This window comes from Pan troglodytes, chromosome 19, assembly GCF_028858775.2.
Source record: "Pan troglodytes isolate AG18354 chromosome 19, NHGRI_mPanTro3-v2.0_pri, whole genome shotgun sequence".
In the NCBI taxonomy this organism is placed as follows: Eukaryota; Metazoa; Chordata; class Mammalia; order Primates; family Hominidae; genus Pan; species Pan troglodytes.
Window position 1 is genome coordinate 29,130,697 of NC_072417.2, and position 19,889 is coordinate 29,150,585.

At 38.1% G+C, this 19,889-nt stretch overlaps 1 protein-coding gene across 7 annotated transcripts in view; it reads left to right on the forward strand.

Annotated features, from left to right (window-relative positions):
- FBXO47 (F-box protein 47) overlaps window positions 1-19,889 on the forward strand; it is a 31,589-nt gene that overhangs the window by 8,160 nt on the left and 3,540 nt on the right. For all 7 annotated transcript variants that reach the window (XM_054669891.2, XM_054669890.2, XM_063798131.1 and 4 more), the window contains 6 exon segments: window positions 2,065-2,141; window positions 4,389-4,466; window positions 7,621-7,729; window positions 14,832-15,008; window positions 16,237-16,383; window positions 17,053-17,195. In XM_054669891.2, coding sequence (XP_054525866.1) covers window positions 2,065-2,141; window positions 4,389-4,466; window positions 7,621-7,729; window positions 14,832-15,008; window positions 16,237-16,383; window positions 17,053-17,195 — 731 coding nt within the window.

Below are 19,889 nucleotides of genomic sequence, written 5' to 3' on the forward strand. Positions count from 1 at the left end.
GAGCCACTGTACTCGGCCAATTATAAATTTTAATTTGTTTCTTCATATAAAACAGAGCAGATGGCCAATGTGGAAAGAACATTACATCTGACTCTATTTAGGGAAGAACTTTAAAAAAGTTAGTCTCTAAAGGGTATAGCAGAGCACCTGTGGTTTTTTTTTTTTTTTTAAACAGCCAGTATTGGGTTTTATGGTAAGTTGTAATCCTTAAAAATAGGAGTTTTATATTAGGCAATCAGCATACCAAAATAAGGCTGGATGCAGTCACACGTGCCTGTAGTCCCAGATACTCAGGAGGCTGAGGCAGGAGGATCAATTGTGCCCAGGAGTAGAATTCTAAGAATTAATGCCTGGAATTCCTTAGTTATGATATGCTGTGAAACTGGATACCAATGTATGAAGGGAAAGAACTCAGCTTAAAAACCAAACACTGAAAAATGTCTTTTTTTTCCCCTTAGTTGTCAAGTATGAAAAATGTCTTTTTATATACAAAAATAAAGAGGGTTTTTGTTTAAAACAATTCTGTTCATGTGTTACTCAAACATAGCAACTTCTAAAAATAAATTAGACTCCTGTAGATTCTTCAGAATTATATAAAGTAATTATAATATGTAAAAAAGTAAATACAAAGAAGATGAAAGCTGAAAAAAGTCATGAGGTTCAGGTATGTATTTTCCTACCATATATCTTATTTTTAGTTTGAGGACATTTGCCCTCATAGGAATGTTAACAATGTATGGCCATTTTAGGAAAATAGAACGTTTAAAGTTAGAGGAAACAAATCATACACTTCCTGTCACTGTAGCTCAAGTTACACATCTCACTGAGAAATTGAGGAGTTTTTTTTTTTTCTTTTTAAAGTATCTGTACACAAAATCATATACATTCTTAACATGCAAGTCCCATAAAAGGATATCTTAGAAGGAAGAGATGGATATTTCATCCTAACTGGATACTTTCTGTGGGGGAAAAAAAAATCTAGCTTCTGAAATTTTAAGTACTTATGACTTAAATTTTTGTATTTGGAGAGAAGGATACACAACCTGTTTTCTCGGCCCAACGCAATTTATTCCCAGTGCTTTGGGAGGTCAAGGTGGAAGGATTGCTTGAGCCCAGGAATTCGAGACCAGCCTGGGCAACAAAGCAAGACCCTGTCTCTACAAAAAAAAATGTTTTTTAAAAATTGGCTGGGCTTGGGCCGGGCATGGTGGTTCACACCTGTAATCCCAGAACTTTGGGAGGCCGAGGCAGGCGGATCATGAGGTCAAGAGATCGAGACCATCCTGGCCAACATGGTGAAACCTCGTCACTAAAAATACATAAATTAGCTGGGCGTGGCGGTGTGCACTTGTAGTCCCAGCTACTCGGGAGGCTGAGGCAGGAGAATCACTTGAACCTGGGAGGTGGAGGTTGCAGTGAGCGGAGATCACGCCACTGCACTTCATCCTGGTGACAGAACGAGACCCTTTATCAAGAAAAATAAAATAAAATTAGCTGGGCTTGGTGGCACACACGAGGATCACTGGAGCCCACAAGGTCGAGACTGCAGTGAGCCATGATGGCGTGCCACTGCACTTCAGCCTGGGCGACAGAGTAAGACCTTGTCTCAAAAAAAAAAAAAAAAATCGGTTTTCTCATTCTTTCCATGTTTTAGATTAACAACTCTTAAAACATTTTCCTTTGTGGACATGAGGTTAATTTCAAGAGATATTGAAATCTGTTTTCTGTGGAATAAAGACAAAATAAAATTTCTCTAGTGTGTCTTTGTCTTATTGTATCTTTTATACTCTATGTATTTTTCCATGTGTCCTATAGTAGCAATTTAACAATTTTTTGCAAGATTTTATGTCAAGGCCTCTTAGATGAGCATCAGAGTCACTTGGTAAATACCATAAATGGAAAGTGTTTTGCACCCTTCCTCCCAAACTTTCTCTTAGAAATCATATCAACTCATAGTCCACTGTGATATACCATACTTGACTTTCAGGAAACATTATTCTGTTCTCTATTGATGTTCTTAATTGTATTGTTGTCATTTTTTCTTATGTCTCTTTACTTTCTTAGGTCTACTGTTTAAAAGATGCACATTGCTGCTACCCACCAAGGAAAGGCTAAAATACATTCACAAGATACTCACAGAAGTAAGATCATACTTCTAAATTAGTTTACAATCTTGATTTCCAGTAAAGATATTTTATTATTATCTTATGCTCATTTTACTCTATATTAGAATTTCATGAATTAGCACTAAAAAATTGATTTATTATAATCTAATACTTTACCAAGTACTTCGAGATTATATAATGTCAAAATGTAGTAATCTTTCACTTGTTATAAAACAATTTTCATATATAACTAAGCACATCATTCAAGTTTATTAGGTTTGTCAGAGTATAAAGTATATTTTACACCACATACAAATCCTAAGGAAGTTTTAAAGTAGTGATTTAGATATTGTATTAAAGTGAAATAATTTCTGAATTTTGAAATTTTATTGTTTAAATGTGTAGAAACATAGGAAAGTATTTTTAATATATAAAATGACAAACATTTTATGATAATAGACTTGGAAATGTGTATTAATATGTTTGGGCATAGTCTCTTTATAAGACTCAATTTTATATACAAATCCAAGCATATGTCCAACTCTTGATAGTTCAGTTCTACACTCAGTGGTATCTGCTGTTTCTGATACACTGACTTTTTCTTTTTTTTTTTTTTTTTTTTTTTGTTGAGACGGAGTCTCGCTCTTGTCACCCAGGTTGGAGTGCAGCAGCATGATCTTGGCTCACTGCAACCTCCACCTCCTGGGTTCAAGCTATTCTCCTGTTTCAGTCTCCTGAGTAGCTGGGATTACAGGCACCCACCACCACACCTGGCTAAGTTTTGTACTTTTAGTAGAGATGAGGTTTTGCCCTGTTGAACAGTCTGGTCTCGAACTCCTGACCTCAGGTGATCTGCCCACCTTGGCCTCCCAAAGTGCTGGGATTACAGGCATGAGCCACCTTGCCCGGCCAATTTTTTCATGTCAGCATTTGCATTGAGTTCTGGTCTATATTATTATAGCAGCTTCCCAGATGACCTTTCTGTCATCCAATTCATTACTCCCGAAACCGCTCTGTATGCTGAATCAAGATTACTCTTCCTAAAGCATGACATTCATAAATAAAACTTTTTTTTTTTTGAGATGGAGTCTCGCTCTGTCCTCCAGGCTGGAGTGCAGTGGCGCGATCTCGGCTCACTGCAAGCTCCACCTCCCAGGTTCACGCCATTCTCCTGCCTCAGCCTCCTGAGTAGCTGGGATTACAGGCATGTGCCACCACACCCGGCTAATTTTTTTTTTTTTTTTTTTTCGGAGATGGAGTCTCGCTCTGCTGCCTAGGCTGGAGTGCAGTGGCACGATCTCAGCTCGCTGTAACCTCCGCCTCCCAGATTCAAGCAATTCTCCTGCCTCAGCCTTCCAAGTAGCTAGGATTACAGGCGTGTGCCACCACGCCCAGCAAATTTTTGTATTCTTAGTAGAGACGGGGTTTCACCAGGTTGGTCAGGCTGATCTCGAACTCCTGACCTCGTGATCTGCCCACCTCGGCCTCCCAAAGTGCTGGGATTACAGGTGTGAAACCCCGTCTCTACTAAACCGGCAAAAGGTTTTATACAAGAAGTTATAAAACATGGTGAAACCCCGTCTCTACTAAAAGTACAAAAATTAGCCAGGCCTGGTGGTGTCTGTAATTCCAGCTACTTGGCAGGCTAAGGCATGAGAACCACTTGAACCCAGGAGGCAGAGGCTTCAGTGAGCCAAAGTCATGCCACTGCACTCCAGCCTGGGTGACAGAGCAAGACTCCATCATAAAAAATAAAAATAAAAAATTATTATTATTAAGTAAATTGTGAACTCCTTGAGAGTAGAGACTTTTTTTTTTTTTTTTTTTTTGAGATGGAATCTTGCTCTGTCACCCAGGCTGGAGTGCCATGGCGCGGTCTCGACTCACTGCCAGCTCCGCCTCCTGGGTTCATGCCATTCTCCTGCCTCAGCCTCCTGAGTAGCTGGGACTACAGGTGCCCACCACCACACCCGGCTAATTTTTGTGTATTTTTAGTAGAGACGGAGCTTCACCATGTTAGCCAGGATGGTCTCGATCTCCTGACCTCGTGATCTGCCCACCTTGGCCTCCCAAAGTGCTGGGATTACAGGCATGAGCCACCGCGCGCAGCCGAGACTTTTATACTACTTTTATAATCCCCACCTATGTAACCAATGTTGATCAGAATAGGTGCTGAAAAAATTCTTGCTTATTTCCATTAAATTTGAATGTCAAACCATTGTTCCACCATTGTCAAACTATAGTTTCACTGACAAGGAGGTATTAACATTGTTTTCTCTACAGGTTTCCTGCTTTAAATTCAATGGCTGTGCAGCTCCTATGCAGTGTTTAGGATTAACATGTTATGGCATGTTTTTACAGGTACATTTTTTTTAATCAGAGAAGAAAAGGGATACCTTTGGAACTGATAACAAATAGAATATCCAATATCTCTTTTCATAGGTTAATAAAGTTATAATAATCTTAAAAAGAGCAAAATAAAATAAAGATTTGAGAATGTATTAATCTAATAGTGTTTGCTATCTCAGATTTTTGTTTTGAGTTTCTCAGTGGTAAAAAATGTTTGACATTTATTTATCCCCCAAACCATTCTATATGCTGAATGAAGGTTACTCCTCCTGAATAATTGGTGTCCTCAAAGTTTCTACTAGTTGAAAAGATTAGAAATATTATGAGGTGGTGTGTGTGCATGCGTGTATCTGTATCTATATAATGAGTTTAGTCTTGGGCTGGTTATTTAAGGTGTGATATTAGTAATCAGTTGTATTATTTCAAGAACATTTTGACTAATCTTTTATTGTAAACAAAGAAGATAATAACTAGCGTTTATTCATCTTACTATGTGCCAAACACTGTTCTAAGCAGTTCGCATGTATTGACTAATTTATTTTTATTTATTTATTTATTTATTTTTTGAGACGGAGTCTTACTCTGTCACCCAGGCTGGAGTGCAATGGCATGATCTCGGCTCACTGCAACCTCCACCTCCTAAGTTCAAGCGATTCTCCTGCCTCAGCCTCCTGAGTAGCTGAGATTACAGGTGCCCGCCACCACGCCTGGCTAATTATTTGTTTGTATTTTTAGTAGAGACAGGGTTTCACCATGTTGGTCAGGCTGGTCTCGAACTCCTGACCTCAAGCAATCCAACCACCTCGGCCTCCCAAAGTGCTGAGATTACAGGCGTGAGCAACCACACCCAACAACATGTATTAACTAATTTAAATTTACAACAACCTTGTGAGGCAGGCACTGCACCCGTAAGAATCTTGCTGTGCTCAGCCTACCAGCCACCAACTCCTACTCACCCAGATTCCAGGGGTCTAAGCCCTCCTACTAGTCGTCTTCCAAGACAGATTTTTGTTATTTAATTTTGTTTTTTACTTATTTCTTTCTTTCTTTGGGACATGTAATACCTATGTATGTATTCTTGTACAATTCCAAGGGTAGAAAATGTATAAAGTAAAAAGTTAGTCTCTCCCCTTGTCCACTGAGTTTCCTTCACCAGAAATAATCAGTTTTCAGTTTCTTGTATGTCCTTCCACAGGGAATAAGATTAGTTTTTATTAATTAATTAATTTATTTTTGAGGCAGAGTCTCACTCTGTCACCCAGGCTGGAGTGCAGTGGCACGCTCTCGGCTCACTGCAGCCTCCACCTTCCAGGTTCAAGCAATTCTCCTGCCTCAGCCTCCCAAGTAGCTGGGATTACAGGTATGCGCTACCACACCCAGCTAATTTTTGTATTTTTAGTAGAGACGAGGTTTCGCCATGTTGGTCAGGCTGGTCTCAAACTCCTGACCTCAGGTGATCTGCCCGCCTCAGCCTCCCAAAGTGCTGGGATTACAGACATTAGCCACCACGACTGGCCAGATTAATTTTTTTTTTCTTTTTTTGAGATGGAGTCTTGCTCTGTCACCCAGGCTGGAGTGCAGTGGCGTGATTTCAGCTCACTGCAACCTCAGCCTCCCAGGTTCAAGTGATTCTTCTGCCTCAGCCTCCCAAGTAGCTAGGATTACAGGGGCTGCCACCACACCTAGCTAGTGTGTGTGTGTATGTGTGTGTGTGTGTGTGTGTGGTTTTTTTTTAGTAGAGACAGGGTTTCACCATGTTGGCCAGGCTGGTTTCAAACTCCTGACCTCAAGTGATCCACTTGCCTCGGCCTCCCAAAGTGCTAGGATTACAGGCATGAGCTGCTGTGCCCAGCTAATGAAAGTGTTTTGTTTGTTCACATTCAAAAGTCATAAATAGCCAGGCATAGTTGCTCACACCTGTAATTCCAGCACTTTGGGAGGCTGATGCAGGCCGATCACCTGAGGTCAGGAGTTCAAGACTAGTCTGGCCAACATGACAAAACCCCATCTCTACCAAAAAAAAAAAAAAAAAAAAAAAAAAAAGTCATAAATAAATGCTCAGAATTGTCACATTGAAATTGGATCATTCTCATTTATAAGCAATATCATAAATGACAACTGGGGGAGGTCAAAGGGGTTCTACTCTAGTCTTAAAGCCACAGCATGGTTGTAAGTGAAATATCTAAACTGTGTTCAGGGTTTTAGTTACTTGCCTCACATTGTCAAAGTTCAGGATTCAGTACCATTTAAACCTTCTCAAACAAACAAATAAAAAAGTTCTCTCCGTTGCATTCCAGCCTGGGCAACATAGTGAGATTGAATCTCAAAAAAAAAAAAAGTTCTCTGAAAAGATACTTCCTTTCCAACCAAAAAGAAACTGGATTTTGGAGCTTTCCAAGTTTTGTTTATGTAAATTTGTTATTAATTTGATTGTTCCATAATGGGTAAAAATTGCACATCACCTTGATCATATGCTAAAAACAGTTACACTCATAAGGCAGTAGTGACTTGTGTTGTTTTTGTTTTGTTTTGTTTTTGAGACAGAGTTTCTGTCTGTTGCCCAGGTTGGAGTGCAGTGGCGCAATCTTGGCTCACCGCAACCTCCACTCAGGGATCAAGTGATTCTCCTGTCAGCCTCTCAAGTAGCTGGAACTACATGTGCGTGCCACCGCGCCCAGCTAATTTTTTGTATTTTTAGTAGGGACGGGGTTTCACCATGTTAGCCAGGATGGTCTCAATCTCCTGACCTCGTGATCTGCACACCTTGGCCTCCCAAAGTACTGAGATTACAGGTGTGAGCCACCGCACCTGGCGTGTTTTGTTTTTTGTGACAGAGCTTTGCTCTTGTCGCCCAGGCTGGAGTGCAATGGCATGATCTTGTCTCACTGCAACCTCCACCTCCCAGGTTCACGCAATTCTGACTCAGCCTCTCGAGTAGCTGGGATTACAGGTGCCCACCACCACACCTGGCTAATTTTTGTACTTTTAGTAGAGACAAGGTTTTACTATGTTGTCCAGGCTGGTCTCAAACTCCTGACTGCAGGTGATCCACCCACCTTGGCCTCCCAAAGTGTTGGGATTACAGGCGTGAGCCACCATGCCTGGTGTGACTTATGTTTTGACTTGATAGTCTGAATATCCACAATGTTTTCTTTATTTTCCTCAGACCTTAACAGCAGGTTGGGATGAACTTGAGTGCCATCGCGTTTATAATTTCTTATGCGAACTGACTAATCTCTGCCGCAAGATGCAAATGGCTGTCTGCAGCAAACCAGGTAAAAAACTATAATTTGCATATAATATACAGAGATTAAAATAGAAAAAATAAACAGAGTTTTAAAAATGTAATTAAAAGTAATTTGGGCCAGGTGTAGTGGCTCATGCCTAAAATCCCAGCACTTTGGGAAGCCAAGGTGGGAGGATCACTTGAGTCCAGAAGTTCAAGAGCAGCCTAGGCAACATAGCGAGACCTTGTCTCTACAAAAAATAAAAAATTATCCAGGCATGGTGGTGTGTGCCTGTGGTCCCAGCTACTCAGGAGGCTGAGGTGAAAGGATCACTTGACCCTGGGAGGTAGAGGCTGCAGAGAGCTGTGATTGCACCACCGCGCTCAACCTGAGCAACAGAGTGTGACCCTGTCTCGATAAATAAAAAAATAAATAGTGGGCCAGGTGCCGTAGCTCACAGCTGCAATCCCAACACTTTGGGAAGCCAAGGCAGAAAGATCCTTGAGGCCAGGAGTTCAAGACCAGCCTGAGCAATGTAACAGACCTCGTCTCTACAAAAAATTAGCCAGCCATGATGGCATGTACTTGTAGTCTCAGCTGCTCAGGAGGCTGAGGTGGGAGGATAGCTTGAGCCCACTAGACTGAGGCTGTAGTGAGCCAAGATCAAGTAACTGCACTCCAGCCTAGGCAACAGAGACCCCTTTTCAAAAAAAATAAAAATAAAATAAATTGTGGCATACATATACAGTAAAAGGACAAAGAAATGTAAGGGAATGATAAATATCGAATAAGACGGTGGGGCAAAAAGCAGTATGAGATTGGAGAAAGAAGGCTTCAACTGTATTGATGATATTTTATTCCTTAAGCCAGCTGGTAGATACAAAGGGGCTCATTATAGCATCCTGTAAACCTCTCTATATACCAGAAATATTTCATATTTTTAAATTATAGAACCTTATATCAAGCTGTTTCCCTCTGAGAAACTCCCACAATATGCACAAGGAGACATGCATATGAATGGTCATTGCAGGCAGAGGGCAGTGGCTCATGCTTGTAATCTCAGCACTTTAGGAGGCCGAAGTGGGAGGATTACTTGAGCCTAGGAGTTAGAGACCAGCCTGGGCGACATAGCAAGATCCTGATCTCCAAAAAAAAAAAAAAAAAAATTAGGCGGGCATGATCCAGTCACTGCACTCCAGCCTGGGTGACAGAGGAGGCCCTCCGTCTCAGAAAAAAAAACAAAACAAACAAAAAAGACCAGGTGAATGGATAAACAAAATATGGCATATGCTGCAACATGGATGAACCTTGAAAACATTATGCTAAGTGAGAGAAGCCAGGAACACAGGGACAAATATTACATGATTCTACTTACATGAGATACCTAGAACGGGCAAATTCATAGAGACAGAAAGTAGATTTGAGGTTACCAGGAGCTGAGGGGAGGGGGGAGTGGGGAGTTACTGCTTAATGGTTACAGAGTTTGTGTTTGAGATGATGAAAAACTTTTGGAAATAGTGTGGTGGTTGAACAACAGTGTAAATATAAATGATGCCACTGAATTGCATACTTAAAAATGGTTAGAATGGCAAATTTTATGTGATCTATATTTTACCACAATATAAGAAATTTAATAATATACTATAAACCATTGAATTGCACACTTTAAATGGTTGAATTGTATGGTATATAAATTATATTTCAATAAAGCTGTCATAAGAAAACAGTGATAGACTGGGCAAGGTGGCTCACACCTGTAATCCCAGCTACTCAGGAGGCTGAAGTGGATCACTTGAGCCCCTGAAGGTTGAGGCTGCAGTGAGCCATGACTGCTCTACAGTATTCTAGCATGGGCAATGGAGTGAGACACTGTCTCAGAAAAGCAAAGAAATAGTAATATACCATTTCACATTCCATTAGGATGGCTAGAATCAGAAAGTTCGATTTAAATAATAAGTGTTAGTGAGAATGTGACAACAATCCTAATATATTGCTGGCGGGAAAGTAAAATGGTGCAGTCAGTTTGCAAAATAGTCTGACAGTTTCTCAGATGATTAAACATAGAATTATATGATCCATCAATTTCACTTCTAGGTATATAGCCCCAGGAGAAATGAAAACATGACCACACAGAAACTTGTGCATGAATGGTTTTGTTGTTGTTGTTGTTATTGTTGTTTTGTTTTGTTTTGTTTTGAGACAGGGTCTGGCTCTATCACCCAGGCTGAAATGCAGAGGTATGGTCTCAGCTCACTGCAACCTCCACTTCCTGGGCTCAAGCAATCCTCCAACCTCAGCCTCCCGAGTAGCTGGGACTACAGGCACATACCACTATGCCCAGCTACTTTTTCTGGTATTTTTTATAGAGATGGGGTTTCACCATGTTGTCCAGCCTGGTCTCAAACTCCTGGGCTCAAGTGATCTGCCTGTCTCAGCCTCCCAAAGTGCTGGAATTACAGGCATGAGCCACCATGCCTGGCCTACATGAATGTTAATAGCAGCATTATTCATAGTAGCCAAAAGATGGAAACAACTCAGATGTCCATCAATGGGTCAATAGATAAACAAAATGTAGTAGTACATCCATACCATAGAATATTATTTGGCCATTAAAAAGAATGAAGTGCTGTGGGGGTTGGGGGAAGGAGAACATCAGGAAGAATAGCTAATGGATGCTGGGCTTAATATCTAGGTGATGGGGGCATGGGGGCAAGGGAAGGGATAATATTAGGAGAAATACCTAATGTAGATGGTGGGTTGATAGATGCAGCAAACCACCATGGCACATGTATACCTACGTAACAAACCTGCACGTTCTGCCCATGTATCCCAGAACTTAAAGTATAATAAAAATAAATAAATAAATATCTAGGTGATGGGATGATCTGTGCAGCAAACTATCATGGTACACGTTTACCTGTGTAACCTGCACATCTTGCACATGTACCTCTGAACTTAAAAGTTGAAGGAAAAAAAAAGAATGAAGTGCTGATATATGCTACAACATGGATGAACCTTGAAAACACTGTATTAGGTGAAATAAGCCAGTCACAAAATGCCACATACTATATGATTTCATTCGTATAAAAATCCAGAATAGGGGCGGGGCGTGGTGGCTCACACCTGTAATCCCAGCACTTTGGGAGGCCGAGGCAGGTGGATCACCTGAGGTCAAGAGTTTGAGACCAGCCTGGCCAACATGGCAAAACCCCATGTCTACTAAAAATACAAAATAATCAGCCAGGCGTGGTGAGGAGCACCTGTGATCCCAGCTACTCGGGAGGCTGAGACAGGAGCATCGCTTGAACTCGGGAGACAGAGGTTGCAATGAGCCGAGATCACACCACTGCACTCCCGCCTGGGTGACAAGCAAGACTCTGTCTCAAAAAAAAAAAAAAAAAAAAAAAAAAAAAAAATCCAGAATAGGGAAATCCATGGAGATGGAAAGTAGAGTATTGGTTGCATAGGGCTGGGGGTGGTAAAGGACAGAGAGATAACAGGATGATAGCAAAAAGAACACGATGTCTTTTTGAAGTGATGAAAATGTTCTAAAGTTGGCTGTGGTGATAGCTGCACATATCTGTGAATATACTAAAAACCACTGAATTGTACACTTTAAATGGGTAAATTGTATGGTATGTGATTTATATCTCAGTAAAGCTTTTGAAAAAGTAGTCCTATGTTAATCTAATTTTTTTTTCCTTCTTTTGGAGACAGATTCTGGCTCTGTCGCCCAGGCTAGAGTGCAGTGGTATGATCTCAGCTCACTGCAAGCTCTGCCTCCCGGGTTCACACCCATTCTTCTGCCTCAGCCTCCCAAGTAGCTGGGACTACAGGCGCCTGCCACCACACCCGGCTAATTTTTTTGTATTTTTTAGTAAAGACGGGATTTCACCATGTTAGCCAGGATGGTCTCGATCTCCTGACCTCATGATCCACCTGCCTCAACCTCCCAAAGTGCTGGGATTACAGGCACGAACCACCACGCCCGGCCGTTAATCTAAAATTTTTATATCCGAGTGTGGTAACTCATGCTTTGTAATCTCAACACTTTGGGAGGCTAAGGTGGGAAGATCACCTGAGGCCAGGAGTTCAAAACCAGCCTGAGCAATATAGTGAGACCTCTGTCGCTACAAAAAATAAAATTAGCCTGTGGTCCCACCTACTAGGGAGGCTGAGGTGGGAGGATTGCTTGAGCTCAGGAGTTCATGGTTGTAGTGAGCTATGATCAGTCATGCCACTGCACACCAGCTTGGGTGACAGAGCAAGACCCCATGTCTATCAACAACAGCAACATAACATTTTCTTTTTTTGTTGTTGTTGAGACAAAGTCTAGCTCTGTTACCCAGGCTGGAGTGCAGTGGTGAGATCTCAGCTCGCTGCCACCTCCATCTCCCGGGTTCAAGTGATTCTCCTGTCTCAGCCTCCTGAGTAGCTGGGATCACAGGCATGTGCCACTGCCACTGCCTGGCTACTATATATGTATATATTTTTATATATTTATATATATGTTTATATATTTATATATGTTTATATGTTTATATATATATTTATATATATTTATATGTTTATATATATTTATATGTGTGTTTATATGTTTATATATATTTATATATATGTTTATATATGTTTATATATGTTTATATATATTTATATATGTTTATATGTTTATATATGTTTTTATATATTTATATATTTATATATATTTATATATGTTTATATATATTTATATACATATATTTATATATGTTTATATATATTTATATACATATATTTATATATGTTTATATATATTTATATACATATATTTATATATGTTTATATATATTTATATACATATATTTATATATATGTTTATATATATTTATATACATATATTTATATATGTTTATATATTTATATACATATATTTATATATATGTTTATATATTTATATACATATATTTATATATGTTTATATTATTTATATATTTTTATATATATTTATATATCTATATATTTTTATATATTTATATATATTTTTATATATTTATATATTTATATATTTTTATATATTTTTATATATATTTATATATTTATATTTATATTTATATATTTTTATATATTTAGATATATTTTTATATATTTATATATTTATATGTTTTTATATATTATATATATTTATATGTTTATATTTATATATATTTATATATTTATATATTTATATATATTTATATATTTATATATTTATATATTTATATATATTTATGTTTATATATTTATATATATTTATATATTTATATATTTTTATATATTTATATATTTGTATATTTATATATTTATATATATTTATATATTTATATATTTATATATATTTATATATTTATATATATTTTTTATATTTTTATATATTTATATATATTTATATATTTATATATTATAGATATTTATATATTATATATTTATATATTTATATTTATTTATATATATTTATATATATTTATATATTTATATATATTTATATATTCATATATTTATATATATTTATTCATATATTTATATATTTATGTATATTTATATATTTATATATATTTATATATTTATATATTTATATTTTTAAATATATTTTTATATATTTATATATTTATACATATATTTATATATATTTATATATATTTATACATATATTTATATATATTTATATATATTTATACATATATTTATATATATTTATATATATTTATACATATATTTATATATTCATATATTTATACATATATTTATATATATTTATATATATTTATATATATTTATACATATATTTATATATTTATATATTTTATATATATATATTTATATGTATTTATATATTTATATGTATTTATATATTTATATATTTATTTATATTTATACATATTTGTATATATTTATATATATTTGTATATATTTATATATATTTATACATATATTTATATATATTTATATATTTATACATATATTTATATATATTTATATATTTATACATATATTTATATATTTATATATTTATATATTTATATATATTTATATGTATTTATATATTTATTTATATATTTATTTTATATTTATATATATTTGTATATATTTATATATTTGTATATATTTATATATGTATTTATATATTTATATATTTATATTTATGTATTTATATAGAAATATGTATGTATATATGTGTATATTTATATAGAAATATATATGTATATATGTGTATGTTTATATATGTATATATTTTATATATTTTTATATATATTTATATATATTTATATATTTTTATGTATTTATATATTTATATATTTGTATATATATTTATATATATATATATTTTTTTTTTTTTGAGCCAGAGTCTCACTCTGTCACCCAGGCTGGAGTGCAGTGGCACGATCTTGGCTCACTGCAAGCTCCACCTCCCGGGTTAACGCCATTCTCCTGCCTCAGTCTCCCAAGTAGCTGGGACTACAGGCGCCCGCCATCACGCCCGGCTTATTTTTTGTATTTTTAGTAGAGACAGGGTTTCACCGTGTTAGCCAGGTTGGTCTCGATCTCCTGACCTCGTGATCTGCCCGCCTCAGCCTCCCAAAGTGCTGGGATTACAGGTGTGAGCCACCGCACCCGGGCAATTTTTTTGTATTTTTAGTAGAGACAGGGTTTCGCCATATTGGCCAGGCTGGTCTTGAACTCCTGGCCTCAAGTGATCCTCCCACCTCGGCTTCACAAAGTGCTGGCATTACAGGCAAGAGTCACCGCACCTGCCATAAAACTTTCATAGAGGAAAATGAAGTGACACTTTCAGTACAAAGTATATTAATGATATATGTCTTTGACCTTTCTCTGCATTTATTTCTTTTTAAATCCAAAATTGTACAAGAGTCTGGTAAGCTTAAGCATGTCTTTTGATTGATTGACCCATTATTCAAAATATTGACTATAAATCAGGGAGGTAAAAGTAAGTAAGTAGATAGACAAATTATGAAGTTAGGGGAGTTTAAGAATAGATAATCTCTTGGTTACTTCCTGTTTAGAAACCTAGTTTACTATCACTAACCATAATGATTAATAAGTTGCTTTGATCACTATTCAATATGCACAGCAGCCTTTCTACGAAGAATGATTTACAATTCTTTTGTCTTCATAGGAAGTGCCCGAAAACTGGAGTTAAGAATCAGGCTCTTCTGTAGGAATGTCCTCCTTGATCATTGGACACATCGAAGTGATTCTGCTTTTTGGTTGACACGAATATTAAAACCATGGCCAATGGTGAATCAGGCAAGATTACTGTATATCATCTTTGGGCCAATATCTCCTCAAGATGGTGAGCACCCATCTTTCAGGGTTGTAACATAACTGGTTCATTATTTTTACTTTAGGAAGCATATATATATTTAGGAAGCATATATTATACACACACACACACACACACACACACACACATGCATGCACGCACACAGTGGTGCGATCATGGCTCACTGCAACCTCCACCTCCCGGGTTCAAGCGATTCTCCTGCCTCAGCCTCCCAAGTAGCTGGGACTGCAGGTGCGTGCCACCACACCCAGCTAATTTTTTTTTTTTATTTTTTTTTGAGACGGAGTCTGCTCTGTCACCCAGGCTGGAGTGCAGTGGCGCAATCTCGGCTCACTGTGAGCTCCAATTCCCGGGTTCACACCATTCTCCTGCCTCAGCCACCCGAGTAGCTGGGATTACAGGCGCCTGCCACCATGCCTGGCTAATTTTTTGTATTTTTAGTAGAGATGGGGTTTCACAGTGTTAGCCAGAATGGTCTCGATCTCCTGACCTTGTGATCTGCCCACCTCGGCCTTCCAAAGTGCTGGGATTACAGACGTGAGCCACCGCGCCTGGCCAATTTTTTGTATTTTTAGTAAAGACGGGGTTTCACCGTGTTATCCAGGATGGTCTCGATCTCCTGCAGGGTCCCACTTTGGTACCCAGGTTGCTCTCAACCTCTTGGGCTCAAGTGATCCTCCTACCTTGGCCACCCCAAGTGCTAGAATTACATACATGAGCTACTGTGCCTGGCCAAGAAGCATACACACACACACACACACACACACACACACACACACACACGTTTTTTTTGAGACAGAGTCTCGCTGTGTCGCCCAGGCTGGAGTTCAGTGGCCCAATCTCCACTCACTGAAACCTCCGCCTCCCAGGTTCAAGCGATTCTCGTGCCTCAGCCTCCTGAGTAGCTGGGACTACAGGCATGCACCACCATGCCTGGCTAATTTTTATATTTTTAGTAGAGACAGGGTTTCACAGGCTGGTCTCGAACTCCGTACCTCAAGTGATCCTCCTACCTCGGCCTCCTAAAGTGCTGGGATTACAGGCATGAGCCACCACGCCCAGCCAGAGACGTTCAAATCTATACTATTACCAGAATTGACTTCTTGTTTCAAAAGTTAAAATGAAAGTAGCTTGTATAAGTAATGGGATTCCATTGTGCAATTCACTTTCCTTTTTAAACAAGTCTTTATCACAAAGCCAACTATTCTGTCATAGCCTCGTTTTTGTTTCAATTCAGGACAGGTGGTTTGGCAGGAAATGATAGAAGAACCTACAGATGAATTCAGTCTGAAAGGTTTGGCTGATGCCATTAAGTTACTATATGACGCTAGCACTAAAGAGTGGACAGCAGATGATGTTATCAGTCTTGTAGATGAACTATCAGGTAAAAAATATATTTACTAACATAGAATAATAGAAATTTATTGTTAAAATGCAGTTATAAAATTATAAGGATAATTCTACAGGTAACAAATGATGTGCCTGTTGGAAATCACTGAATGCTCTAAAATATTTAAAGAGTTTGGCATTATGTTTGAAGAGAATGCATATAATCAACTTACTTTCCTTTGCTTGCCAATTTTATAAATAAACATTTATTATTATTATTATTTGAAAGATTCTTCATTTAATTAGCTCAATTACTCCCATGTTGTAAATTCTCAGAAACACCCTCCTAGGTTCTGTAAAAAGCCCTCTTCTGTGAGTAAAGGAAAGGTGAAACAATTATTCCTATTCCTGCATAATCCTTTAGATTCTAAAGTTTGCAAGGATGCTTTCCTTGCACAGGATTAGAACACTTTGCCTGCTGACCTATGTGTAGGAGAATTGCTTTGTTTATATTATTAGTACATTTGTAAGAGCCTCCATGACATGGCAATAACCTGTCTATGACTGAATGCCATAATTGGAAAACTAGAGCATTTTTTTCTGAGCATTTCCCTTGGCACTAATTGTATTTCCAATAAAGATAAAATATTGCATGTACTTAATGGTATTTACTATAGCTGTTGTGTGATTTCTCATTAAATAATTGTTCTTCCTCTAATAAAAGTGGTTCCCCGTGAGTGGCTTCTAGAGAATAATGCACGTCTCCTAATGCTAAGTGGAAACAACATCTGTTTCAGTTTCATGGCTAGTAAAGCTGTGAATGGAAGGACCATTGAACTGGCAAGGCTCGTAGTCTTTTTGGCTTTGGTAAGTAAAAATAAGTTTTTCTCTAGCAAGTTTTTTAACACTACAATTGACCTACCAGGGAGCTGCCCTGAAGGAACTGAAATGTGGACAAAAGATTTTGTAAAAATGAGTATTGAAGTATATATTTTTAATGTTTCTTTTTCAAAATATTAAAACATATGTTTTCTTTTGTTTTGTTTTGTTTTGTTTTTTGAGACAGTCTCACTCTTTTGTCCAGGCTGGAGTGCAGTGGTGTGATCTCGGCTCACCGCAACTTCCGCCTCCTGTGTTCAAGCAATTCTCCTGCCTCAGCCTCCTGAGTAGCTGGGACTAAAGGCATGCACCACTATGCCCCAGCTAATTTTTGTGTTTTTAGTAGAGACGGGGTTTCACTATGCTGGCCAGGCTGGTCTCGAACTCCTGACCTCATGATCTGCCCGCCTTGGCCTCCCAAAGTGCTGGGATTACAGGTGTGAGCCACCGCACCTGGCCTAATATTAAAACATGTCATAAACTATAATATTTGGAATCATCCCTTCTATTAACTTCTCCCCACTTCAAGTCTGGATTTTCATTATACAGTTCTGCTAAGTTATATTCTTTTTTAAAAAAATTCCATGTTAAAAAAAAGCATCCCATTTGATTTACTTCAAAATAATCACTGTGGGGTTGGGTTGGGGAGAGGACTTGGGAGTAAATGGAGATAGAGTTGAAATAAGATTGATAATTGTTGAAACTGGGAAATGAGTACTGGGAGTTTATTATATTATTCTCTCTAATTTTGTATAGTCAAAATGTTTCAAAATAAAAAGTCTTAAAAATATATTTAGGCCGGATGGGATGGCTCACACCTGTAAACCCAGCACTTTGAGAGGCTGAGACAGGAGGATCACTTGAGCCCAGGAGTTCAAGACTAGCCTGGTCAACATGGCGAAACCCGTCTCTACAAAAAAATACAAAAATTAGCTCGGTGTGTTGGCAACATCTGTGGTCCCAGCTATTCAGGAGGCTGAGGTGGGAGGATTGATTGAGCCTGGGAGTTTAAGGTTACAGTGAACCAAAACTGTGCCACTGTACTCCAGTCTGGGCAACAGAACGAGACCCTCTCCCCTCTCAATACACACACACACGCACACACACATACATATACACATACATACATATATATATAAAATATTATATTTATTTAATATTCATTTAACACAAATTTGTATTGAGCGCTTACTATGGGCCATAAATTAATGAGATTCTTGAGCCCAGGAGTTCGAGAGCAGCCTGGAAAACACAGCAAGACCCTGTCTCTACAATAAAAATGTTTAAAAATTGGCCGGACATGATAGCTCATACCTGTAATCCCAGCACTTTGGGAGACTGAGTCAGGCGGATCACCTGAGGTCAGGAGTTCGAAACTAGCCTGGCCAATGTGGTGAAATGCCAACTCTACTAAAAATACAAAAATTAGCCAGGTGTGGTGGCAGGTGCCTGTAATCCCAGCTACTCGGGAGGCTGAGGCAGGAGAATCACTTGAGCCTGGCAGGCGGAGGTTGCAGTGAGCAGATCATGCCACTGCACTCCAGCCTAGGTGACAGAGTGAGATGCTGTCTCAAAAAAAAATAATAATAATAATAAATAATTTAAAAATTAGCCAGGAGTTGTGGCACGCGTGCCTGTGAGCTCAGCTACTCAGGAGCTGAAGTGGGAAGATCACTTGAGTCTGGGTGGTCAAGGCTGTGGTGAGCCAAGATAGCACCACTGCACTCTAGCCTGGGCAACAGAATGAGATCTCATTTCAAAAAATAAATTACTTAAATAAAAGGCTGAGTGCATTGGTTCATGTCTATAATCCCAGCTCTTTGGGAGGCTGAGCCCGGAGGATCACTTGAAGCCAGGAATTCAAGACCATCCTGGGCAATATAGGGAAAGCCTCAATTCTACAAAACGTAAAATAAAACTAGCTGGGTGTGGTGGTGTGTGTCTATCGTCCCTGCTACTCAGAAGGCTGAGGCAGGAGGATCACTTGAGCCCAGGAGTTTGAAGCTGCAGTGAGCTATGGTCACACCACTGCACTTCAGTCTGCATAGCAGAGGGAGACCCTGTCTCTAAAAAATAAATAAGTAAATGAATAAGTAGGAGTTCACCAGGCAGATAGAGGGTGGCAGCAGATTATTCAAGGCAGAAGAAAAATGGGATCACGTGACTGTATTCAGGACACTGTAAGCAGTTCAGTATGATTTCTGAAGGGTAGAATCTGCAGAAGAGTAGCAGGAGGTGAGGTTAGACATGAAGGGAGAGGCTAGGTAAGGAAGGGTTTTGTGGGCCATTCTGTGGAGCTTGAACCCATTTTCTAATAGGGAGCTACTGAAAAGTTTTATGAAGGGGAGAGACATAATTGGCTTTGTGTTTTTGGCAGATCATTTTGGCAGCACTGTAGCAAATGTAATGAAGAGAAAATCACTAGGGGTGGGGAAGCCTTCTCTAGAAAGCCTTCTCTGATTAACATGTCAATTCTGATCATTAAAGTTCTCTGAATTGCCTCTGATTTGTCTTCTCTATCTTCATTTACTGTATGTGTGGAGTAGGTCATCTCCCAAAATAGACTGCAAGCTCTTTGAAATCCAGTACTGTGTCACTTATTTCTTTCATAGTTCCTAGTACAGTGCTTTACACATAATAGTCAATAGATCTTTCCTATCACAGTGCTATTATTTAGTTACA